The sequence below is a fragment of the Capra hircus genome, chromosome 16 (assembly GCF_001704415.2).
Source record: "Capra hircus breed San Clemente chromosome 16, ASM170441v1, whole genome shotgun sequence".
Classification (NCBI taxonomy): Eukaryota; Metazoa; Chordata; class Mammalia; order Artiodactyla; family Bovidae; genus Capra; species Capra hircus.
This window is the reverse complement of record NC_030823.1, coordinates 50,592,203-50,618,283: the sequence shown is the minus strand read 5'-3', so window position 1 is coordinate 50,618,283 and position 26,081 is coordinate 50,592,203. Positions and strand designations below refer to the sequence as shown.

At 50.1% G+C, this 26,081-nt stretch overlaps 1 protein-coding gene across 1 annotated transcript in view; it reads left to right on the top strand.

The window, feature by feature from the left end:
• Positions 1-26,081, top strand: part of FHAD1 (forkhead associated phosphopeptide binding domain 1) — a 159,547-nt gene that overhangs the window by 117,922 nt on the left and 15,544 nt on the right. Inside the window, exons 19-28 of the mRNA XM_018060595.1 lie at positions 426-533; positions 4,118-4,225; positions 9,325-9,498; positions 11,317-11,542; positions 13,518-13,602; positions 16,236-16,342; positions 18,059-18,218; positions 19,570-19,702; positions 23,299-23,428; positions 24,098-24,222. Of these exons, the coding sequence (XP_017916084.1) occupies positions 426-533; positions 4,118-4,225; positions 9,325-9,498; positions 11,317-11,542; positions 13,518-13,602; positions 16,236-16,342; positions 18,059-18,218; positions 19,570-19,702; positions 23,299-23,428; positions 24,098-24,222 (1,356 nt within the window). The remainder of the gene's footprint in view (positions 1-425; positions 534-4,117; positions 4,226-9,324; positions 9,499-11,316; positions 11,543-13,517; positions 13,603-16,235; positions 16,343-18,058; positions 18,219-19,569; positions 19,703-23,298; positions 23,429-24,097; positions 24,223-26,081) is intronic.

The window sequence follows — 26,081 nt, the reverse complement described above, 5'->3', positions numbered from 1 at the left end:
ATTTATTTCAATAATGGGAAATTCCATTATTAATGAGATTCTTCTTCTTATCAGAGAGGCTGCCTGGCACGATGGTAAGAACTCAGACTCTGTAATAAGACAGGCTTGGTCGCCTTTCCTCACTGGCTCCCTGCCGGGGCCTCTGCACACAAACAATATCCAGGGCTCCACCAACAAACTGCAGGACCCCTGGGTCCTCAGGAACTTTCCACTCTTTAGTTTCCCCACCTGTAAAATGGGGTCACGACTTCTCTGTGGATGAGGATGTTATGAGAATAAACTGGGTGAGAAGCACTGGCCTTGGGCGATGGCACATAAGACCAGCCCCCAGCATTTGAGCTACTGTCATTATTGGTATCATGCTTACTAGCAATTTCCCCCGCTAAATGTGCAGGCAACCAAAAAGACCGGTCATTGATTTTCAGGTTTTGGAGAGCAGCATGGCCCATGAGAAAAGAAAAGCAAAGGAAGCCTTAGAGGCAGAAAAGAGGAAAGTGCAAGATCTGGAGAACCACTTAACACAGCAGAAGGAGGTATGGGGAGCAGAGAGAGAGGACGTGGGTGGTGGCAGCCGAAAGCCCTTGGAAGCAGCTTCAGGACCAGATGCGAGACTGTGTTTTGGTACCCGGCTGTAGAGCAGGTGGTAAAGCAAGCTGATGGGGAGCAGTGCCGCTGATGAGAGCTGCCGATGTCACATCACAGGACTCACCAGCTGTTTGACCCTAGGGCAGACCACCTCACCTCCTGGACCAGCTTCATCATTCATAACATGGGGAGGCTAACTACCCCTGCATCATGAGATTAAACCAGTTAGTGTTTTTCGGGGCTTCCCAAGTGGCGATAAAGACTTGGGTTCAACCCCTGGGTCAGGAATATCCCCTGGAGAAGGGCATGGCAATCCACTCCAGTATTCTTGCCTGGAGAATCCCTAGGACAGAGGAGGCTGGTGGGCTACAGTCCATGGAATCGCAGAGGTGGACATGACTGAAACGACTTAGCGCACACAGCACAGTGTATATTAAGTACTTAGACCTGCCCTCACCCACAGAGGACCATCTCCATAAGCCTTGCTGGTCAACTGCCCGGGGAGGAGAGATGCCCTCCATGGGAGACCCCTGGTTGGAGTCTGGGTCAGTCCTTCAGTCAGCATCCTCTTCCTCCTCATCACTGAAAGGTATTTCAGCGTGGGCACAGCAGAACAACACCCTCCTAGCTCCAGCCTCCTAGTTTCAGAGACTCCCGAGTAGACCCTCCCTGGGCTGATGGTCAGGTGCAGAGACAAACATTGCCAAGGAAGATGGAGTAGACAGGCACATAACCAGCTCACACGGCAGTCAGATCGAATAAGTGCCAGGGGTCAATGCCTTCTGGAACAAATGAGAAGTACACCCTGGAGGAGAGTGATGTGGGAGGGAGGAGGGGAGTCCAAGCACCAGGCCGGGGCAGAGCTGGTGACATCCACCCCTACAAGCCCAGGAACTGGGCTCACCAGCCTCACCTGCATGGAGCCACCACGAAGGCAGACCCCCAAGGCCGAGAGGAGAAATGAATGCCCAAGCCGCACCCTGAAAGTCAAACGGGCTCCCTGGAGCCAGGAGGCCAGGTGGCAGTGCCCTTAGTGACCTGTGGTGGCATCTCTAGGAGCTGGGCTCCAGGGAGAGCAAAGAGACACGTGCCAGCCCCGTGTAACATCCAGAAACAGCAGGCAACTCGGTGAATTGTTTGATGCAGTTGTGTTCATCCATCTGCAGATATTTATGGAGTACCCGCTGTGTGCCAGGCCCTACTGGGTGTCAGGATACTGCAGAGCACTAGAGGGCCACGGCCGTGCCCTCGTGGGCCCACCACTCTAGGACGGAAGGCAGACAGCCATGTAAACAAACGCCCAGGTGACCTCAGAGCCACAGGCTGTACAAAACCAGCATGAGTTAGAGAGTGGCCCACAGGCAGGGAGGGCCTCTCATATTTGGTGACATTGAGTGAGACCTGGAGGGCAGAGGAACACTATAGTGACATCTGTGGGAAGAGGATGCCCCAGCTCAGGGGTCCCAAGTGCAAAGGAGGGCACCTGAGTTAGCCAGGGGGGTGGGGGCAGGGCGGGAAGAATGAAATCACTCTGGAACAAGATGGAAACCAAAGGGGAGGGATCCGGGCAAGAAAGCCAAAGGAAGCCGCAGAGTCAGGGGCAGAGTGAGGCATGGCAGGAGAGCTGTGTGGGCCAAACGAGTTGACTCCAGTTCCAGTTGCAGCTCTGCCCTAACATGTTGTGTGACCCTGGGCAAGCCCCTCTCTGTGCCCTCATCTGTAACGTGGGTGTAGTGACAGAGATTTGTTGCGAGGAGTCAGTGCATTCATTGTGAAACACCTGCCCAGGTGAGCTCAGAGTCCAGATCGAGTGGGGAGGATGGTGTGCATGGCGGGGTATGGGGGTGGGACAGTCAAGCAAAGACCTTGGCAGGGAAGTGAGGTCAGAGTCCACACGGGGCGAGGGAGCACCGACACAAAGCAAGCCTTGTTAAGGGATAGAACCCAGACCGTGGTCAGTGGCATCCCCCAAGCATCCCTTATCCAGGTGGGCTAAGGGCGGAGTTTTATAGCATGCACCCCTGTTGAGCAGGGTGGCAGACTCTGTGCCAGCCTACGTATGAACACGCAGGTGCATCTCCTGCCTCCAGGTAGGGTGGGGCTTCAATCAGGAGGACAGCTCAGGCAAGATCCAGACATCAGGTGGCAGAATGGCTAGGGCGGGGCACTGGCATCTGAACTGGCACCCAGTGGTGCGACCTTGGCCCATTACTCATCCTCGCACTGCCTCATTTACAGCCTCCTTACCTGCAAAATGGAAGGCAGATGCCGCCTGGGGGGTTGTGTTCACTACATGGTGCAGGCGTTCATGTGCAGCGTTTACCGAGCAGGCAGCCTCGTCATCATCATTTTCATTTGTAATTTTCCAAGCAGCACAGAATAAGAGAAGGGAGCACGCCCTCCCACGGAGCATGCGGTGGCCTCTTACATCAGGCAGGACGCAGCCTGGCAGGGTGGGGACTGGATGGTCTCAGGCAGACTTGGCAGTGAGAAAATGCCAAGCCCATGCAGGGAGGAGAGTCAGGGCCCAGGTGCAGCGGCGAGGCCTGTGTGCAGCGCAGGGCAGTGGGGATGGAGGCCAAGGGCGTGATGCTAGAACCACAGGGTTGTTGGGAAGATCATCTGTTCTCCAGGACCACCCATCCCCAAAGCATAACGGTTTTCAGTAGTTCTCCTTTTTTACCTAATAATGCACATTCAGTAAAGAAAATTTAGAAGATCCAGACCAGTGAAAAGAAGAAAATATAAATGACCATAATCTCAATTCCCCCAAAATAGCCATTATTTACATTCTCATACATATCTTTCCAGTCTTTTGTGTATGCATAGATAAATTATTTATTTCATTAAAATGTTCTTGTGAACATTATATTTATGTGGGAGGCATCACTCCAAGAGTTTCAACAGCTGCAAATAGTTTCTTGACCCCACTCTGGCTGTGTCCCTCCTGGGCTTGTGTAGGTGAGGCTGGGTTCCAATCCCCTCCCCATCTCAGGATCTATGGGGTAAATGTTCTCTGCAGCAAACTGTCCTGGACTTCAGTTTTTAGACCCAAGCCTTCGTAGGTTGGAGAGAGACCACCAGTGTCCTTTGAAGCCATAGACATCAGGCCTACTGGGTCAGGAGGCATCCCCCCACCCCCACCCCTGCCCTTGGCCTCACTTGCCTCACCTCCCAAGAAGTGAGGTACCAACAAGGGACCACATTGGTGCCACCGTCTGTCTGTTTAGTAGTTTAGCCAGTGGCTCAGTGTCAAACGCCTTGACCTGAGCACTCACCAGCCTGTCACTTCCTGCACACCAGCCTAGAAACTCTGAATGACAAATAACTCTCTCTGCTGAGGACATACCTAACCACAACTTGACTTCCAGTCCTCACGTCTCTCTCCGACGGGCATCCTCTTCCTTGAGCTCTAGCTCCCCAGCCCTGACTCACTGGTATCAACTATTACTAATGCTAGCTTTCCCCTTGGGTGTCACTTCCCTTCCTTTCTCATGCACACACCCTCAAAACGCTTGTTGTTGACTTCCAGATTTCCGAGAGCAGCATCGCCTATGAGAAAAACAAAGCAAAGGAGGCCATAGAGAAGGAAAAGAAAAAGGTCCAAGATCTGGAGAATCGCATAACCAAGCAGAAGGAGGTATGCCTCTCTAAGAGGAAAGAGGAACAGGTGTGACTGAGTGCCGGGCTCCGGGGGCAGGCGGTCTGGTTCAAATCCCACCCCTGCCGCCATCGGGCTGTGGGACATTAGACAACAGTTAGCACCTCTGTGCCTTGCTTTCCCCACTTATGAAATACAGATGATCCAATAGATCACCCTCGTGGAGCTGGGAGACTTGGCATCTAACACACACAGAGACAAGTGTGTCTAACACACACCTGACACGCAGTGAATGCTGTGTGTATTGGCTGCTTTTTTTATTATTGTCATTACTACTGGCTCACAGCCACAAAGTGGAGGGGCAGAGTCTGAACCCAGGACCATCCGATGCCAGGACCCCCTCATCCTCACCGCTCCTCTCTCTGTCCTTAAGCTTGCTGTGGGTTCAGTTGCCTGGGGTCAATGTCCGACTGCCTTGATGCTGTTTCTCCACCAGAACCTGTCATCTTCGCTATCAGCACCTTCATCATCAACCCACATTTGCGATTCTCACTGGGAGTAGGAGACACAGCAGGGGCTGAAGTTGTTACCCAGGACCTTGTCTTAGGCATCTCCAAGCTGGAGGACTGAATTCCACCCTCCTGGGTCCCAGCAGTACAAAGGGTGCACACACACACACACACACACACACACACACACACGCACGCACACACGCACGCACACAGAGATACAGGTCAATATCTCAAAAGTCATGGCAAGTGATAAACAGACAACCTGACAATAATGAGTTGGATTCAAATACAGGCAAATACAATTTCAAAGGATTGCCAAGATCAAATGGGACCAAACAAGTCTTTAAGTCTATTCACATCAATCTTAGACTATTTTCTTTGAAGGACATTTCCCTAACATTAATATGCATAGAATCACTGTGGGGGATGGGGGTAATTTTAAATGCCCAATCCCTGGACTTTAGCCCCAGAGATTCTGATTCACTCTCTATAGAGTGGACTCAGGAATCTGTACTTTTAACAGCAGTCCAAGGGATGCTGGTGCTCTTGGAACGACGCTGCTCAAGGTGCCAGTAAACCATGTCTGGATTACCTATCCCTGCTTCCCTGGTAGCTCAGACGGTAAAGCGTCTGCCTACAATGCGGGAGACCTAAGTTTGATCCCTGGGTCGGGAAGATCCCCTGGAGAAGGAAATGGCAACCCATTCCAGTACTCTTGCCTGGAAAATCCCATGGACTGAGGAGCCTGGTGGGCTACAGTCCATGGGGTCGCAAAGAGTCGGACACGACTGAGCGACTTCACTTCACATGGGCTTCCCAGGTGGCATAGTGGTAGAGAGTCTGCCTGCAGTGCAAGAGACCAAGGTTCAGTCCCTGGGTTGGGAAGATCCCCTGGAAGAGGGCACAGCTACCCATTCCAGTATTCTTGCCTGGAAAATTCCATGGACAGAGGAGACTGGCGGGGCTACAGTCCATGGGGTTACAAAGAGTCGGACACGACAGAGCACGCACGTGCACGCATGCACACCCTAGCACCACTTTAAGAGGGGCCTTTGCCAACTGGAGCGTGTCCAGAGGATGAGCTGGGTGAAATGATGTGAGAGTTGTCAGCTCTGGGCTGATGCACATGTGCAGGAGTCCTTGTGGGCAGGTGGGCGCTGCCCAAGAAGGAGCCCAAGAGGGGCCATCTCTCCATGCAGCCTTGTTTCCCCAATGATTCACATGCCTCCTCCATAAAATACTTCAGTTAGGGGTAGGAGAAAAGGAGGAATTAGAATTTTAAAGTAGATTATTTGGGGCAGAAAATGGATTAGGGATGAGATTAATGCAAACAAAAAAAAAAAGTGTATCACAAAATCAATGAATGGGTCACAGTTTTTATTAGCACAGTGAAAGCGAACACCCAGTGGCTGTGAAGTTCACTAGACAAAATGGACCAAGTGCTCCTGGAAATTAGACCATTCTGGGTACTCAACCCAGAGAACATCTGTCCTCAGGGTCATGACAGAGGAGACTCTAACGCAACCAACAGTGTCGTCAACAGCAGCCTTAGAGAAAACGACAGTGACATCAGAGGGCAAGCTCTTGCGACAGCCCTGCAGGCAGGCTGACAGCATCACATCAGGGGCTAAGAAATGGGACTCCACCCCAGGGATTCCCCACTCACCAGGATAGACCAAGGAGGTTCAGGGTCAGAGACCCAGCCAGACATAGAGAGGCTTATTTGCATGCCGTTTTACTTGCACACACAGGAGAGCATTTGAAAAACTGATTTCATCTCTACAGGTGAAAATAGGATTTATATGAGAAAAAGAGGAGAGAGGAGAGAAAAATAAATTCAGACCTGCTGGAACCCTGAACTTGAGTAAGCTGCTGAGTAGCTGGCAAGGAGCAAAGATGCCAGGCAGTGTGCTCTGCCCTGAGGCAACTTCATGGCCCATCAAAAAAGCCATCTCAGTTCTTTGTGGATTCCGCGGGACAGCTGGAGTGCTTCCGCTTTGTGCTGTGCCTGCCACTGACCCCCAGGGAGCGCCTCCTCAGGCCAGTTCCGCACACTGTCTGCACTGGGACTTCTCAACAGTAACGACCACATCACGACCCCAAATAAGAACAGACAGAGTTCAGTGGTGGTACGGAGAGAATGAAGCTTCTCCCAGGCGAGGCTCACAGGCATCACATGATGAGAACCATGCTCTGTTTTGGTTTTGTTTTTTTTTTTAAGAAAAAAAAAACACAAAAAAATCAGTTTCATTTCCCAGTTATAAAATGAGCACCTGGGATCTCCCTGCGGTCCAGTGGTTAAGACTCCACGTTTCCAGTGCAGAGTGCGTGGGTTCAATCCCTGGTGGAGGAACTAAGCTTACTCAAGTTCAGGGTTCCAGCAGGTCTGAATTTATTTTTCTCTCCTCTCTCCTCTTTTTCTCATATAAATCCTGTTTTCACCTGTAGAGATGAAATCAGTTTTTCGAATGCTCTCCTGTGTGTGCAAGTAAAACGGCATGCAAATAAGCCTCTCTATGTCTGACTGGGTCTTTGACCTTGAACTTCTTTGGTCTATCCTGGTGAATGGAGAGTCCCTGGGGTGGACTCCCACATATCATGTGGCACAGCCAAAACATTAAGAATAAATTTAAAAAATAAAAGGAGTAACTGCTCTAGAAATTTTTAGAAGTATGGAAGAATCCATGAGTCCACCGAGCAGAGTTAACAGTAATGAAATTATTTATTTTTTCTTTTGGCCGCGCTATGCAGTGTGTGGGATGGTAGTTCCCTGACCAGGAATTGAACCCATGCTCCCCGTATTGAAAGCACAGATTCTTAACTGATGGACCGAAGAAGTCCACTGATGACATTTTGATGTGATTCCTTCCAGACCAGCTTTATGATGATCACTATGACAGACATGGACAAATACCAATTTGTTACAGAGTTATTTACACTGTTACACTGTGCATGCTGCATTTTGACTTAATATATTACAAGTATGTCCACATATCATTGAATTTTCTTCTACAACACACCAGTAAAGGATGACCTGGGTTTGCACTGTGTTGGGTGAACCTTGATTCATTTACCCTTGGGCACGGGGGTGTCTCTCTCTTTCCAGTGGAGTGAAAAGCTGCTTGGCTGAGCAGCTCTGTGTCAGGGGCTTTGTGCACGTGTGGGGTTATGTCCTTAGGATACATCTCCAAAAGTGGAATCAGTGGGTCATGGGATATGAACATTTTTAGGCTCGTGAAACAGGTTCCCAAGTGACCCTCTCAGAAAGGTCATACCAGTTTTCACTGCCACCAACAGAGTCTGGGAATGCCGAGCACTGCACCTCGAGAATATGTTTTGCGCTGTGCTGTGCTTAGTCATTCAGTCATTTCTGACTGTTTCCTACCCCATGGACTATAGCCTGCCAGGCTCCTCTGTCCACGGAGATTCTCCAGGCACGAATACTGGAGTGGGTTGCCATGTCCTCCTCCAGGGGATCTGTCCAACTAAGGGATCGAACCCAGGTCTCCCGCATTGCAGGCAGATTCTTTACCTTCTGAGCCATAGGGAAGCCCGAATATGTTTCATGTAGGATTAAATAATGTTCATGAATAGGTTACATACAGTATGATTCTGACTATGTGACAGTCTGGAAAAGGCGAAACTAGGGCAATAATAAAAAGATCAGGGATTGGTAAGGGGCGGGAGGATGATGAATAGATGGAGCACATAGGGTTTCTAGGGCAGGGAAACTATTCTGTGTGATTCCATAATGGTGGATACATGTTATCATACATTTGTCCAAATCCATAGAGTGTACACCACCGAGTTGAACCCTCATATAAACTATGAGCTTTAGGTGCTAATGATGTGTCAAGGTAGGTTCATCAGTTATCACAAATGAGATGATCCGATGAGGGATGTTGATGGTAGGAGAGGCTGTGCCTATGGCGGGGGTGGGAGTTAAAGGAAAACTTTCTGAATTTTCTGCTCAGTTTTACTGTGAACCTAAAACCGCTCTAAAAAGTGAAGTCAAATAAATAGATGAAGTCCATCCATCCCCAGCACAGTGCCTGTGACAAAGCCCACTTTCTGCACTATTTGGGGAGGGACTCAAGAAAGACAGTAGGATTTTGACTAAGATGGAAAGAATGGGTCCGAGGAGAAGGTAGAAGATGTTGGGGACACGGCGACTGGAGTCTAACCTCCCAGGGTCCCCAGGGGAGGTCATCCCAGGGCCTAAGTCATGGAGTAAGTTGGAGGAATGTCCTGAACACAGGTCCTATGACTCGGGGGTGAAGAACTCGGTGCATTTATCCTGGAAGACAGATTTATGGAGAGACATGACAGCCTTCTCAAATATTTAAAGGGCTGTCTCATAAGAGAGAAATAAAACTTGTTCAATGAGCTCCAAGTGACAGAACTGAGCTCAGGGGCCAGAAATCTCAAGGAGGTAGATCTCAGCTGAATTTGAGTTCTGCAGTAATTGGAACCTTCCAGAGAAAACATGGACTTTGGACTTTAAAAGGATCGACAGAACAATAACAGAACAGAGGTCCCCTCCTCTCTGAAAACAGGGGAAGGGGGAGCCTGGGGTAAATATTTACACCTGAACTTCTGTTCGTTTGATGTTTGCTGTTTGTCCAGGAAATGGATTTAAAAATGCAAAAAGAAGATATTTTAAATAATAAATTAAATGATACACTGGCCATGCTAGAAAAGGCTCAGAAAACAAAGATGGCTGAAAGTCTGAAAGCAGAGAACCTCACCATGAAATTAAATGAAACATTAGCTGAACTGGAAACTGCCAAGACGAAAATGGTAAGTCAGTGCCTTCCGGGGACGGGAGAATTTTCCCTTCAACACAAGATCACGATGCCATGTGTAGTTTAGACCAGGGGTTCTCAGCCTCCATACTGGTGATGTTCTGGGTGGGTAACTGTCTTGGGGGGTGGCAGGGGGGCTGTCCTGTGCATTTTAGGATGTGCAGCAGCACCCACTGAGCTCCACCCAGAAGATACCAGTGGCACCCTACCCCAGGTGTGACAACCAGAAATGTCTTCTGACTTTGCCAGATCACCCCCGGTGGGCAGGGGAGGGTGAGGAGAATCACCCTCTGTTGAGAAGCATTAATTTAGTATGAACGGTAGACAGAAGCTATGACACCGTCTCTCCAGGGCCTTCTAAGATGATGAAATTCAGGCTACTCCCAGGATCATACTGAGAATTTAGGGGCCAGTGATGATTCCATAGAATTTAAGATAGTATTTTTCAATTTTAGCTTGACGTTCAAGGCCCTTCACCATCAGGGCTCAGTATTGCAATGACCTGTCATTCATTCATTTAACCAATGGGTCTGTGGACAATGACATAATAAGGACTGACCTGGCAGAGAGAAGTCGAGAGGGACTGGGCTTGGAGACAGCAGCTCAGGGGTGTGGCATGTGGTGGCCATTCCCAAGGTCCTGAGTCACAGGACCTGGACACTTGGGGTAGCAGAGGAGTAGGGGAAAGGAGTTGCTCTGGAGGGAGTTACCAGAAATGGCAGGATTTGTTAACTGATTGACAGGACAGGAGTCCTGAGGAGAGGGAGGAGCCAAGGAGGTGGGCGGGCTTCTAGCCAGGGCACCATGGAGGGGGGGGTTGATAGCACATGGAGTTGCTGGAAAGATAGAGGTTGGGCTTGGGGATGAGGGCAGGTCTCTTGTGGGAGAAAGACTGTCTCCTGGAGAAGATAAAGCATTCAGACTGAACCGAGGGTAGGGATATCAAAGTTCAAAAGTTGCCCAAACTTTCGGTGGCACGTTAGATTTGGGGCAGGAAGTGAGACATGAAGACTAAAGTTGGAAGAGAGCCTCAGTGGAGTGACGGTTGAAGGAGGGGCCGTGTGTGAGCATCTGGGGCAGAAAATTTCTGCATCCAGAGGAGATCAGAGGCCCATCGTGTTAACACGGAATGGAGAGCGAGAGGATGACATCATCCTGAGAGCAGGAGAATGATGTCATCCAGGTGGCAGGAGAATGACCTCATCCTGAGAGCAGAGGAAGGGGTGGGGGGAGCGGGAAGGGCACAAGGATGGGGCACTGAGACTCAGGTGTGCAGAGCAGCTGCAAGCAGGGAGGGTGGTCATGGGAAGGGGTGTGACACACCATCAGGAGGCCACTGGTAACTTTTGTTTTTAAGAAATACAAATTTATTCACTTTTTTCTTATAAAGTTGTTCACTCATTAACTCAACCAGTACTTATTGAGCATCTGGGTCTAGATGCTGTGGCAGGGATCTGGGCTCTGATGCTGTGGGCATATGGGTAAATAAGAAAGGGTTTCTGCCCTCATGGAGTTTCCATTCTAGTGGGAGTGAGACATAAAGACATGAGATGGTTCATATGGTAATAAGTGCCTCAGGATGATGTCTCCTTTAGATAGGCAGTCCAGGAGGGCCTCTCAGAGGAGGTGATGGAATCAGCCTTGTGAGGAGCTGGGGAGGAGTATATGGGCAGAGGGAACAGCACGTGCAAAGGTCCTGGGGCAGGCAGAGCTCAGTGCCAGTGGGTGCAGAAGGGCCGTGCTGTTGTGTTGTTCCTGTTCTCGTCATCTTACCCAGCTCCCAAGATCACATGAACCAAGTCTGTTTCCCCAGATCATGATGGAGGAGCGGATGCAGCTGCAACAGCACACAGTAATGGCCCTCCAAGAGGAGCAGGAATCACAGAAGCACGAATTTGAAAAGCAAATCATGGAATACAAGGAACAAATCAAGCAACACTCCCAGACGATCGTGAGCCTCGAGGAAAGACTCCAGAAGGTGACCGAACACCACAGAAAGATAGAAGGAGAGATCGCCACGCTGAAGGACAATGACCCAGGTCGGTCCAAAGAGATGCCAAGGGAACCCTAGTGTTCATGGTGGGTTCCGATGACCCTGTGGGTCCCTCCAGGCTGATGGACAAGAAGAAGTCTGCATCTCATTTTAAAAGCCCCTCTATTGTCTGGAGGCCCCTGTCCTTATCTCACTGCAAGGTTAGGTGCCCTCCAGGCCCGGGTTCAGCAGAAGTAACACGATGAAGAGAGACAGGCTTTGTGCTGAGCCAGTCAGCCAAGGAGCAGCACAGGCTGCCGGGGCTGTGAGGGGTGTCAGGACACACGACGGGAACCGTCCTTTCCCCATGGAAGCATCCTGGGCAGGGGCCTTTCAAAGGCGTCTCTCTGCCATCAGCAATTTGCGGCTCTGTCTAATGCTTTTTCACAACCAGCTGGGGTTTATCTCTTAAAAAAAAAAAAAAAAAAATGCCTGGAGAAAGAACTCAGAGTTGTGAGCACTTATTTGCCCTGAATGACCAAGGGTAACAGATAAAACTAAAGACAGTGAGCTCTTGGAGAAGAGTTCTGGAAGTAGAGGCCTCGGCCTAGGGTTTCTCATCCTGAGCGTTAATATTGCCACGTGGGCTAGATCGGCTTCCCTGGTGGCTCAACAGTAAGGAATCCGCCTGGCAATGCAGGAGACGTGGGTTCAGTGCCTGAATCGGGAAGATCCCCTGCAGAAGGACCTGGCAGCCCACTCCCGTACTCTTGCCTGGGAAATCCCACGGACAGAGGAGCCTGGAGGGCTACAGTCCCCGGGGTCACCAAGAGTGGGACACAACTAAGTGACTGAGCATGCGCGTGGAATGGGGCGCCCTTTGTTGGGGACTTTGCTGTGCACTTAGGGTGTTGAGCAGTGTCCCTGGCCTCTACCCACTGCATGCCCGCCTCCCACTCCAGTGCGACAGCCAAAAATGTCTCCAGACATGGCTGAACATCCCCGTATGGGTAAACTCACTCCTGGTTGAGAACCATGGTCCTAGTCTGAAGCCAGCTGACAAGCTGTCAGGACTCACCTCATGGATACATTCATTCAGCACGCTTAGCTGAGCAGCTCTTGTGTCCTGAGCTCATTCTAGACACTGGGGGTTCAGCTGTGGACCACCAGGCAGCATCCCTACAGTTTGCCAGGTCACTGCCCTGACGGGGGACCCGGCATGAACAGGGCACCACGTCAAGAGCAGAGTTCAGGACTCGGTTCCCAGCCCAGGTCCAGGTTAGAGGGAGGGTGTTCCAGCTGGGACACTTCTTTGTCACCCCAGACTTAGATCCATGCCTGCCATCAAGCAGATGTTCCATAAGCATCTGTTGAACAAATAAACGAGCGAGTGAACTGAGGATGGGGGCAGTGGCGGAAACTAGAAGGCAGTGGGCTGAAGAGTAACTGGGAGGTGAGCACAGGATGAGACTCTTATCTGAGCGGACAGCAGGAAATGGGGCAGGAGGTGCGACCCGGGGAGGGGTTAAGGCTCTGCCTCTCACCCCTTAACCGAGTGGTTACCAGCAGGTCCCAGCAATGCTGTGCTCACTTCCTCAGCTGTCAGTGGTATCAGTGGGTGTTAATCGCTTCAGTTGTGTCCGACTGTTTATGACTATGGATTGTAGCCCACCAGGCTCCTTTGTCCATGGGATTTCCCAGGCAAGCATACTGGAGTGGGTTGCCATTTCCTCCTCCAGGGGATCTTCCTGACCCAGGGATCAAACCCATGTCTCTTGCATTGGCAGGCGGATTCTTTACCACTGAGCTACCTGGGAAGCAGCACCACCTCAGAGGGTAGCTGGAAAGATGTCACGAGCTCATGCATGGGGGAAGGGCAGTCGGTGACACAGAACACATGGTGTTTCTCAATAGGTGGAGAGGGCTGGGGGCGGAGGGAAGGATTGTCAGTTGAGAAGGTTTGCTCTGTTGATAAGCAAAGGGGAAGGAAAATATCTCTTGCCCGAGGACTGTGATGACGCTCACGTGTCCCTCTGATTCAGCCCAGGAGGGGGACGCACAGCCAGACCCCGCAGCAGCACCTCTAGGGGAGAGCAGCTCCAAAGATGCAATGTGCGACCACCTGATGTGAGTACTGGATGGGGCTCCTGCTTCTGGTCACATTGTCAGAATCTGACAGGAGTTGAGTCTGTGCAGTCCTTGCTGCTGGTTGAGTTTCTCAGTCCCTTTAGTAAAGCAGGCTGGTGGAAAGATCTGGGTAGATCTAAGTTCAAATCCTAAACTCAACACTCTCCAGGTATGTAGCCCTGGGCAGGTCACATCCCCTCCTGTTCCTCAGCACCCCCGGCTTGTGAGATAAGGAGGCACATGAATGCCAGCTAATGCTACTGCTTAGCTATTTTCCCCAAAGACCTGCCCGAGGCAAGCCTATTTCGGGGTTTCAAAACAGTGGAAACCGCTTGGTGGAATGGGATCCCGCAGAGGGTTAAAAGTTGAGAGGTTAGACTAAACGACCTTGAAGATCCCTCCCAACCCAAAGGTTCATACCTGGAGCCTCAAAGAAATGAAGTGATATCACTCAGTTGTGTCCAACTCTGTGTGACCCTGTGGACTGCAGCCCACCAGGCTCCTCTGTCCATGGAATTCTCCAAGCAAGAATACTGGAGTGGGTAGCCATTCCCTTCTCCAGGAGATCTTCCCAACCCTCAAAGAGCTGACAATTTCCAGAGAAACAAAACCCATGAATGGGAAAGATCCTGAAAGATATTTCCAAGCATCATACAAAGCAGAAGGTCGTAACATGAGGCAGAGAAAGGATTCAGAAAGTTTCTCAAAGAAGGCAGGCCTGAGCCCTGCCCCAAATACCAATTACCAAAGTCTCACGTTACACAGGTTTTACCCCAAGAAGGCAATGATAGTCAGACTCTTAATCTCCATGTTCTGAAAAGTTTGTCTCCTCTTGTAAAGTCCGTGTCTCCTCCTAAACTCTGTAAAGAAAACCGTAGCCATGACCTGGAAAAGAATCAGCATCAAGTTGTTCTCTGGTTCACTTCCTTAATGATGGACACACTCAATGCAGAGTCTCATCCTCAAGTTGGAAGAGTCATGGCCAAGGAGATTAGATAGACAGACAGACAGACATGTATGTGTATGTGTGTGATCCATTCCAGTGATCACCAATCTTTTTTATTTCAATTTTCACATGCAGCCTGCAAGTATTTTGCTTTATTCCATAATAAACGCAGACACTGCCTTCAAAGGTCTATATAAGAGGAGGCTATAGTTCAAAAGACTATGAATACAAATGAAGTGACACTAATACCTGCCCAGAGACCCAGTCATGTCCAGCTCTTTGTGACCCCATGGACTATAGTCCATGGAATTCTCCAGGCCAGAATACTGGAGTGGGTAGCCTTTCCCTTCTCCAGGGGATTTTCCCAACCCAGGGGTCAAACCCAGGTCTGCCACATTGCAGGTGGATTCTTTACCAGCTGAGCCACAAGGGAAGCCCAAGAATACTGGAGTGCATAGCCTAGCCCTTCTCCAGCAGATCTTCCCAACCCAGGAATTGAACCGGGGTCTCCTGCATTGCAGGCAGATCCAACCAGTCCATCCTAAAGGAAATCAGTCCTGAATATTCACTGGAAGGACTGATGCTGAAGCTGAAGCTCCAATACTTTGGCCACCAGATGTGAAGAACTGACTCGTTAGAAAAGACTCTGATGCTGGGAAAGATTGAAGGCAGGAGGAGAAGGGGACGACAGAGGATGAGATGGTTGGATGGCATCACCAATTCGATGGACATGAGTTTGAATAAACTCCGGGAGTTGGTGATGGACAGGGAAGCCTGGCGTGCTGCAGTCCATGGGGTCACAAAGAGTCAGACATGACTGAGCAACTGAACTAAGAGACTCAATCTCTAAACCCCCTTTGCAGTGTTTCCTCCTGCCCCAACACACACATGCACATACACACACATGCATGCACACACCCACCACACACACACAATATGCTTGTCTCAGGGCTGGGGTGTCTCATACCTGCTCATAAGGCCCTCAAGGTCCCTCTCCTGCCATCACCCTGGGCCCCTCCCATGAAACATCACCTCCCAGTCAGCCACCCTGATCACTGTGATGCCAAGACACACTCTCTGGGGTGTAGGACCAAGGACCTGCCCTCATCCACCCTCTCTGTGTCCCCCGCTTAGTTCTCTGTGCCCTCAGAACCCCTACATCCCCAAAGGGTCACTTGAACACCACCCACTCATGTGGCCCCTCTTCTCTCCATCAGGAATTGAAGCTGGTGAGAGCACAGAAGCCATACTGTCCTCTTCTCTCTTTTTCCTCATCCTCGAAGAATCCCTGAACCCACGCACACAAAAATAGTCTTCCCTCTTCTTTGCACCAAAGATCGAAAGTCCACGAGAGCAATGGTTCCTGCTGACAGACGGTTGAGCAGGAAGAGCTGTCCTTTTGATATTAGTTGTATTTCAGCCTCAGAGCAAACCCAGCCAGGATCCTTTGTTCTGTCTCCTCCAAGTATTTCTTTATAACGAAGGTGCATCAAAACAGATTCCTGTTTTGAGAACTTTTCAAGAGTGTGCTTGTCACCCTTGCTGGGGGTGGCATCATCCCCAGATTGGACCATCACTGATGGAGGATCACATTGCCTTTGCATTTTTCCCCTTCCAGGCACTGGAGCATTACCACAGAGATGGAGCTGAACTGACTTGGTCTGTTTTTTGTGTGTGTGAATTTCAGAGAGGATTTATTGACTGCTCAGAAGGAGATCCTGTCTCAGCAGGAGATCATCATGAGGTTAAGGAAGAACCTGACTGAAGCTCATAACCGAATGTCAGACCTGAGAGGTTTGTACAATTGCCCATGTTTCTCGATTTACCAACCCACTTTGAGAAAGGAAAGAAATGGGTCTTCGGGGTTGGAAAGCTGGGCATTTAAACCCCACCTCAACCTGCTGTCCTGGGCCATCACAGCATTTGTAACTCAGGATCACCAAAAGCTTCGGGTACTGAACTGATTTCATTTGATATGGGATCACAGGGAGCATTCTCACATGACTCCACACCTCTGAGTAGAAATACAGCTTTCTTTTTCGGGAAGAATCTCCGTTGACCACAGAGGATTTGTCTGTAGGAGCAAAGGCTTGGAGGTCATTCGTGGACCCCCTCGCTTGGCAGGCCAGCCAGCACAAGTCCTAGCGCCCACCAGCTTATGGACCTAGAGTAAGTGTACCCTAGGTCGCTCCTGCCTCTATCTAGAGGAGCTCCTAGACCTGCCACACATCTGCCTGTTGGGGCTCCTCCTGTCCCTCACATCGACATCAGGACCCACCTAGAGTAGGGGCAAGATAGCTCTGAGGTCTGTTCTCTTCCGGATGGGCACAAGTCTGGCTGAATATTCCTGCTTGTCTCCTCTTCTCCCCAGACTTATTTCTGCCTCCATTCTTCTTGCTTATTAGAGCTGCCTCTTCTTTCCCATCCCTAGCTTCCATTTAGCCAAAGGGCAGGAGTCGGGAGGTATAATTAGGTTTAGGAGGGGGTGGAGGAAGGGTGAAGAACATTCCTTTTATCTGGTCCCCACCTCAAGCCCTGTGCATCCCAGACCTTCAGTTGTGTTTACTCCCTGTGTCTGGACCAATTGATGTCCCCAGGACTTTCATAGCAGGATTTTTCAAAGAGGGATTTCCCCCTTCCAAGATATGAGAACTTGCGGCAGAAAGGCTAGAATCAGGAGGCATTGGACCCAGTTCTGGATCTGCTATTTATTAGATGGGTGACTTTAGACAAGTCCCTTGACCTCTGTAAACCTTGGTTTCTGCACCTGTGATGTGGGGCTGTTACTAGAAACTGCCTTGTAGAGTTGCTATGAAGATCCGAGACAATGTAGGGATCTTAGTTTGGATTTTCCCAGAAGCAGACCCCGAGACCAGAATTCCACTGCAGGTGGTTTATTTGAGAGATGATCCAAGGGACAAGAGCAATGGAAGGGAAGTGAGACAGGGAAGGGAAGAAAGCAGATAAAGAATTGCCGTGCTGTCTGTCAGCAGGCACAGTAGGGGACAGAGCTTAATTCTTCCAGGGAGGGGGGATGCTGGGGAGCAATGTGGTCACAGCCCTCCGAGTGCCACCTGGACAGGGAGGGGGCTGGGCTGTGGGCTCCAGCCTGTCTCCACCGGGCCTCAGTTGGAGGCTGTTGCCTCTGGCAGATGCGTGAGCAGAGCTGTCTCCAGAGGGCTCAGAAGCCTTAGGCAAGCAGATGCAGAAGCAGGCTGCTGAAGGTGCCCTAAAATGCCACAGGCACACAGGCCCTGACAGCTGGGGCCAGGCGGGCGCCACACAGGCTGCCTGGTGGCGCCGGCGCTCATCGAAAGGTGATGCTGGTGGGCGGTTTCGTTGGTTTTTTCTTTTTTTTGCAAGCAGACCTCCTGGCCGTTACTGAAGCCCCCTGAGAATTCTTGGAGGGTGGACTGCCTCGTGGTTTTCGGAGGCCTGGCAGATCTGCTGTGGCCCTCCAGGAGACCCCAGGCCGGACCCCACCCCCAACAGCTTGCATGTACCCCCCAGGGGAATTGAACGAGAAGCAGAAGGTAGAACTGGAGCGGAACGTGGCGCTGGTCCAGCAACAAAGCAGTGAGCTGAGCGTGCTCAAGGACAAGATGGTGCAGATGACCAGCCTGGTGGATAAGAAGGACAAGGAGCTGGAGGTCCTCAAGCAGGCTCTCAGGTGGGTGGGAAGGCCTGCACAGCAGGTGTGGGGGGGCCCAGGCATACCCAAGTACCCAGGGAGCCTGGCATAGAGAAAGGAAGGGCTCCGTCAGTGATGGTTAAAGAGTTCAATGAATGAGTAGATGAATGAATGAATGACATATGTTTCATTGCTTCACAACCTCATCATTTAAAACTTTGCTCAGTTCTGAGCATCTCAGAGATTCCTGCCCAATATTTCAGAGAAGTCTCAGTTTAAATGCAGCTCCCTCCAGGAAATCCTCCTTTACTCACCCTCACCAAACATAGCCAAGGGCTCCTGCTCTGCCCAGGGTCCCTCAGCACGTCACCTGATCTAACACCTCTCACACAGCCAGGCTGCTCCCACCTGCTGAATTGTCTGCCTTCCCCATGAGGACCCCTTGTAGACCTTGCCTGCTACTGACTCCCCACTGTTCACACAATGCCTGGCGTGTAAAGGAACTTGATAAATATTGACTGAACAAACGTGTAAACTGGAGGTCAGCTCAAGCTAAGTAAACTGTTGTTGTTCTGCAGGTTTTATTTTGACATAAGATTAATGTTTTCCCCCAAGAAAATTTGAATAAAATTGATCTCTCATGTATAACCCATAGCTTCATTTGCTTCATGGTTCATGGCCAAGGTGGATTCACATTGTGGTTAAAAGTACAGGCTCCAGGCCCAGGCTGCCTGGATTCAAAGCCAGGTGCCTTCATCTATAAGTTCCATGACCACAGGGGAATTGCCGTGTCTCTTTCCTGGTCTGTCAAATGGGGCAAGGAGAGGCCCTAGCTCATGGGGCTGTTATGAGAAATAGAAGGGTTAACATACACCAGGTGTTAGAAATAGCAGACAGGCACTAAGCGAAGTTGCTCAGTCGTGTCTGACTGTTTGCAACCCTATGGACTGTAGCCCACCAGGCTCCTCGGTCCATGGAATTCTCCAGGCAAGAATACTGGAGTGGGTTGCCATTTCCTTCTCCAGGGGATCTTCCCGACCCAGGGATCGAACCCAGGTCTCCTGCACTGTAGGCAGACGCTTTACCATCTGAGCTACCAGGGAAGCCCAGACAGGCACTAAATGGCCCCCATAAAAGCCACAGCAGGTATCCTGAAGACCCAGTGCAGGAGGCAAGAATGGAGAGGGGCCTGCCTCCCTGGTCACTAGCCAGCAAGCTCAATTATCTGGAGACCCTCAGGCAGGAGCTTGAAGGCTCCAAGATTTCGGCTCCCTGTAAACAGGGAGTCCCTTTCCCACTTCTGCCTGTGAGTACAAAGGTAATTTGTGGTTCCCAAACCTTGTGCGGCCAGCCACCCTCCTGCTCAGTGACTCATCTTCTCTGCCCCCAGGGCCTCCCAAGAGAAACAAAAACTCCAGCTGCACAAGGAGAAGGAACAGAAGCCCAGGAATGCAACCAAGATGTGTGACATTTCAGTGCAGATAGAACCAGTCCACACCGATATTTTCTTGAGCAGCCAAGAGGTGAGCACCTGCTCCATCCCCGGGGGCATCTAGAAAGATAAACTAAGAAAGAGCCCAGTGGAGGCTTTCTTTGCTTTTGAAAACATCTTCATTCTAAGTTCTAAAAGCATGACTTGCTTATGTGAAATGTATAAAGTTATCACCAGCTGGGCACAGGTACCGTCAGCCCTCTTCCTCACAGAAACCACCACACCTTCATACAGCCAGCGGTTGAAGTTCAGGCTTGGAGCCCGTCTGCCTGGATTCCGATCCTGGCTCCTCCACTCAGAAACCCTGCAACCTGGTACCAATTCCCTCATCTGGAAAGTGGGCATAATGCCAGCCACCCCATCATGGGATTGTTGAGAAACAAATTTAACTTACACACACAAACACGTACAAGCTTACCTATACATATATTTATTTGATAGATTTTTTTTCAAAATATAGTCTCAAACCATATTTATACTGTAACTTATTTCTTTTTTCCCACATGATACTATTTCATGGGCATATTTTCAAGTAAACGTACGTGAAGGTCTACCTCAGTCTTTTGTTTGTCCCAAGGTGGAAATTATATTTTTGAGGCAAACATACCAAATGATTTGGAAATTTTCATCTCCAAGGCCCAGCATGTGGGCTGGGCGACAGTGGTGGGCACATAGGGTGGCACCCAACCTCCTACTGTCAGACAGGGATGCCCACCCCCCCACCCTAAGGCAGCAGCTGCCGCCACTGTCACAGTTCTGACAACTGTGACTCCCTGGCCCTGTGCTGGGGACTCGCAGGGCCATTTCCATTGAATTCCATCACGTCCCTTTTATCCAGCCTGTCGCCTGTTGATGGACATTTGTTTCTGCTTCCGCACGTTGCTGTAGTTAATATCTTTGTGAAAGTGAAAGCGTTAGTCGCTCAGTCGTGTTCAACTCTTCGAGACTCCATGGACTGTAGCCCATCAGGCTCCTCTGTTCATGGAATTCTCCAGGCAAGAATACTGGAGTGGGTTGCCATGCCCTCCTCCAGGGGATCTTCCAGACCCAGGGATCACACCCAGGTCTCCTGCATTGCAGGCAGATTTTTTACTGTCCGAGCCACCAGGGAAGCCCTTTGTAAGTATAGGTGTGATTCTGAGATGTCCAGGGGACGTCCTAAATTAGGCCTGAAAGGGCTCAAATGCCAGGCCATTTATGCTCCGTGGCTGACTTGATGATCTCTTCCCAGAGGCCTTCACACGCCTGAAGTCCCAGCCAGGCAGCGCACAGGGCCACATCATCGATGGAGAACCATGCCTTCATCCCGTGGTCCTGTTCGGTGGCTCCCATCTGTCCCTGTGGCGGGCAGTGGGGCTCCCCGTGATCCGTCGTTGGCTGACCGTGGGCGCAGCACTTCCTCGAAGCCCTGGGTTTCCTGGAGTCCAGGGATCTCCTTTCTCCCTCGCTTTATGAAACTAGAGACCAGGGCGTTTCAGTAGTGCGCTTTGGACTTTCTCTTGGAAACAGGGCCAAATGTCTCGGCTTGCCTGCCTGCTTCCTCAAAGATGCCTTTCCCCTGCCAAACAGCAGGGAGCCAGGGCCGCACGCAGCGTGAGGGAGAGAGCTCAGTGGCCTCGCTGGCTGGCCCTGGCTCCAGTCACCATCCAGAGACCTTTATAGCAGCAGCGTCTCCTCCTTATTAGGGCAGCCCAGCCATGGGGCTGCAGCCAGTTCCGCAGCTGTGAGCGCCCAGGGCCGGAAGCAGGTCTCGTTCCTGTTGAAATCCAAGCTCTTAGTGCAGGACCTGGCCTGTGTTAGTTCACACATTCAGCAACTATTGGGCACCTGCTGTATGCCAGACCCTGTGCTGGGCACAAAGCAGGATGCTCAGGGTTCTTGCCCACACAAGACCCCCTCTGACTCTCCTGTGTTTGCTGGGAAGGATTGTTGACCAGAGGCCCTGTCTTAGTTTCTGTGATGACGTAGTATTAGAGGAGGATGGGGGAGGGAGGCTGCAAGATGAAAGGAAAAAGGGCTTTTTTTCTTTCTCAGAGCAGCCTTCCACACTCAGTCTACTTCCTGCTTTCTAAACCAGAGTGGGTCAGAGGGCTTAAGAGTTGTATGAGAAAGAATCTCCATCTTCTCTAAATAAACAAATTCCCAGAAGGGCCATGAGCAAGGGTCACGTCAGGCCCAGCCGAGCTCTCCAGGCAGAGGAAATGCTGTCACCAAGCCCGGCGGCTGCCCCACCCCCAAAACCAGCCACCACCTTCTCTCCACCCTCCAGCACGTGTGCACATGCACAACATTCCTGATGTTCACTCCCAGGGCAAACATATGCCCTCAAAGAGAGGGAGGCTGGTGTAGAAACAGCCCCAGAAGTGGACCAGCCAAGCAGGCGGAAAGCCAGCTGGAGCCAGGATCAGGGTCTAGTGAGGCCCTCCTCAGCGCAGCACCCCCTTCTCTCAGGGCTGAACCTTGGTCCCAGCAGGAACGCTGGGGCAGGCCCCTTCTGGCTCCATATTTGTGGAGCTCCTACTGTGCTCGGGCACAGGGCTGAGCTTTGGGAATAGCACGGCCTGCATGGGAGACAGGCTCTGTCCATGCGTGCATGCTCAGTTGTATCCGAATCTTTGGAGCCCCATAGGCTGTAAGCCTGCCAGGCTCCTCTGTCCAGGGATTCTCCAGGCAAGAATGCTGCAGTGGGTTGCCATGCCCTCCTCCAGGGAATCGTTCAGACCCAGGGGATCAAATCCACACCTCTCACATCTCCTGCATTGGCAGGTGGGTTCTTTTCCACTGGCACCACCTGAGAAGCCCCTCCTCACAGGGTTCACATTCTGAAAAAGAAGAGAGGTGATAAACAAGGCAACATCTAACAAAATGTCCAATGAGGGTGAGCCCTCCAAGGAAGGAAACAGCAGGACTGGGGCTGATTAGCATAGGGGAGGGGGCTCTTTGGGACAAGGCAGTAGGGAGGCCTCTGCAGGAGGAGATGGGGAGCAGAGCCTGAATGAAGTGAAGGAATGAGTGGTAGGGGCCTGGAGGGGAGAAGAGACCCCAGAGAGGACTTGCTAGGTCTCTCTAGACCAGCCAAGAGCCCATCCATCCAATTCCCCATAGCAATATGAGACCACCATCCTTACTACCAGCTAAGCACCGAAAAATGGCCCTCCAGGACTTACCTGGCAGTCCAGCGGTTAAGACTCCACGCGTCCACTGCAGGGGGCATGAGTTTGATCCCTGGTCGGAGAAGAGACTAGACCGAAAAAAAGAACCAAAAAGTCCCCCCTTCAGGAGTGAATTTGATGTGATTGTTCAAAGATGAGAACAGAATGACAAGTGGAAACCCAAACTTAGAAGAATATTAGGAAAAAAGAAAGAAAGAAAACATGGCGAGGAAACATAGAGGGGATCTCTTATTTATAGTGATGCTAAGTCAGTAGGGAAGTTGGAAATCTTCCTAGATGTGACTTTGTATTTGAAATGAAATATTTAAATTCCTTCTCTGCTGAAGCCCCTTAACAATATTTTCCAGGGTACTAAGTGACAGGGTTTCTGCTAATCCATGAATTGTTCATGTTTCTTCAAATAGAGGGATTCCAATCCCTAATAAAGCCGCTGTCTGCACCTTTCTGGCCGCAGGAGCAGTCCTTCAGTGATCTAGGGGCCAAATGCAAAGGGTCCCGACATGAGGAGGTCATTCAACGTCAGAAAAAGGCCTTGTCTGAGCTTCGTGCGCGAATTAAAGAACTTGAGAAGGCCGGCTCCTCAAGTAAGTTCCCTCCTTCCTAGGGGTCCCTTCTGTGCTGAGCCATGGGCCCCAGACCTGAGGGTTCCCTGTGGGGGCTGACCAGGATCACTGTCTTCTATTCTTATCATTTCATAAGTGAAAAGATGTAGTTTTTTAAAAAAAGAAGAAGAAGATGAGTTGGGGGCGTGGGGGAAGAGGGGCAGACATAATCTCAAAGTTAAGAGCAGGCCTTGATACTAAATAAACAGGATTTCATGAAAAACTTGTAACATTGTCCTTCTTTTTCTTATTTCACTATGGCCCAATGGAAACTTTTGCATAGGCCGATGGTGTTCAAGGATCAACCTTGGGGAACTTCCTAGATAAATACCCTGTTTAGAGGGAATGGGGCTCTCAAGAAACAGAGAGTTGCTGGGTGGAACACTGAGCCAGGCCCTAGAAGCCTGGGTTCAAGGTCCATCCTCCTACCTGTGGCCAAAGGTTCACCCTCAGTGCCTCAACCGTGTCATGCTGCAGCCTCATATTAGCTGTGTGACCTTGGACAAGTCATTTCACCTCTCTGGGCCTCAGATTGTGAGGGTTAGTATTGGCCCATGATAAGCGTCCAGTTAACAGTCAGCTGTGACTTCTTTACATCCAGTGACTTCTTCCTGAACCTTTCTTTTGAGTCTAAATTATTTCTTTTTTTAGATCCTAAGGACCACATGGATGAATCATTTCTAGACTTAAAGACTCTCGGGATGGAAAAAAACATTCAGAAAATATTGGATGTAAAACCTGATTTGCCAACTTTCTCACGAGTAGAGAGCCGAGTGGTAATTTGCCTCTGCAGTGACTGACACGTGGTGAGGGTGGGTCTGAGGGCAGATCTATCCAGGTGTCCTGGCATCACTGGTTCAGGGTCAGATCCTCCCTGTTAGCCTAGCATCTGGATCGATTGGTTAGTGCCTAGCAGTACCAGTGGTCCAATGTTTGAACAGAAAGGGGGCTTTCAAATGTGCATAGCAGGATGTATCATCACAATGATGTTGGCTAGGTCAATCTCCAGGCCCTCCTTTTCATATCATATGTTATATTCTGCAGAAAATATTCAACAAGTTATATAACATTATGCCATGAGTTTGCCTAAAATTTGCTTCTTTCTGTAAACTCAAAAGCCCGAACACAGGAAAGGTAGCAGAAGGGAGCCGTGATGATTAAGAAGACACAACAGTTCTAGAATCAGAGACCTGCCTGTGTCCTAATCCCAGCTCTGCAAACCAAGTGACCTTGGCGGGCTCTTAACCTTTCTGGGACTCCGTTTCCCAGCTGTAAAATTATGATGGAAAAATTAAAGGAGATAATTATGTAAAGTGCTTATGCCAGTGCCTAGCTCATGGTGAGCACTTAATAGATGATACTTGTGATTATTATCAAATAGTGTTTCAGTGGTATTATTCAAGAAAGCCTTCCTTCCTTAGGGGGCTTAGTTTGATTTGCCCAGATTTGCAGAATTTGATTGTTAGGTAGGAGGTGTTTGATTGGGCATTTGATTGACACATGACAATGGACAGCTCGGGTTAGCGTTAATCAGAGAACCTGCTGGGCATGGTTTGCTGCCACAGCCAGATCCGAACCATCCTTGGGCTGTTGGAAGAAATAATCAAAATCATTCAATCTCATTTATCTAGACATTTGCTAGACATGTGGATCTTCAGAAATGTGTTGCTTTGAGACTTCCCTGGCAGTCCAGTGGTTAAGACTTCACCTTCCAATGCAGGGGGTGCCGTGTTTGAACCTTTTGGGGGGAGCTAGGATCCTACATGCCTCAGGGCTAAAAAAAAAAAAAACATAAAACAGAAGCGATATTATAACAAGTTCAATAAAGACTTTTAAAAAACGATCCACATCAAAACAATATTTTAAAAACAGAATGAAAGAAAGAAACGTGTTGGTTTTCCTGCTAAGAGCAAACCCTCCTCTGAGAGGTGGGGAGCTCAGCTGGATCCCATATCCTGATCCTGCTTCCAAGATTTGCCTTCTCCTTGGCAACAACCCCTCATCCCACCACTGACACCACAGAGCAGGAAACCTCCAAGGCTGGCAACAATTAAAAGGAGAGAAGGAGCAGGAGAAAGAATAGCTGAGCAAAGGCAACAGGACTCTTGTTTTTCTGAAGCTTATCTTCTCAGCATCAGTGCTACCAATTTTTTGAGCCAGGTAACTCTTTGTTTGGGGGACTATCCTGTGTGTTACTGGGTGTTTAGCAGCATCCTTGGCCTCTACACACTAGATGCCAGTAGCAGTTGTGACAACCACCAACATGTCCAGGCGTTGCTAAATGTCCCAGGTAAAGGGAGAATGCACAGAGTCATCCCCAGCTGAGAACTGCTGGTCTAGAGGGAAGACAGACAGTGACCAAAGAACGGGACTAATGATGTGTCATTTCAAGAAAAGTTATGCTCTTAAGGGATGGGAACAGAGCTGTAAGAAAGCAGTTCACAGAGGAATCAAACTGGAATAAAAAAACAGCTAGAAGAGGGTGACAGAGAGCGAGATGGCTGGATGGCATCATCAAATCAATGGACATGAATCTGAGCAAACTGCAGGAGACAGTGAAGGACAGGCAAGCCTGGAGTGCTGCAGTCCATGAGGCTGCAGAGCTGGACATGACTTAGTGACTGAACAACAACAA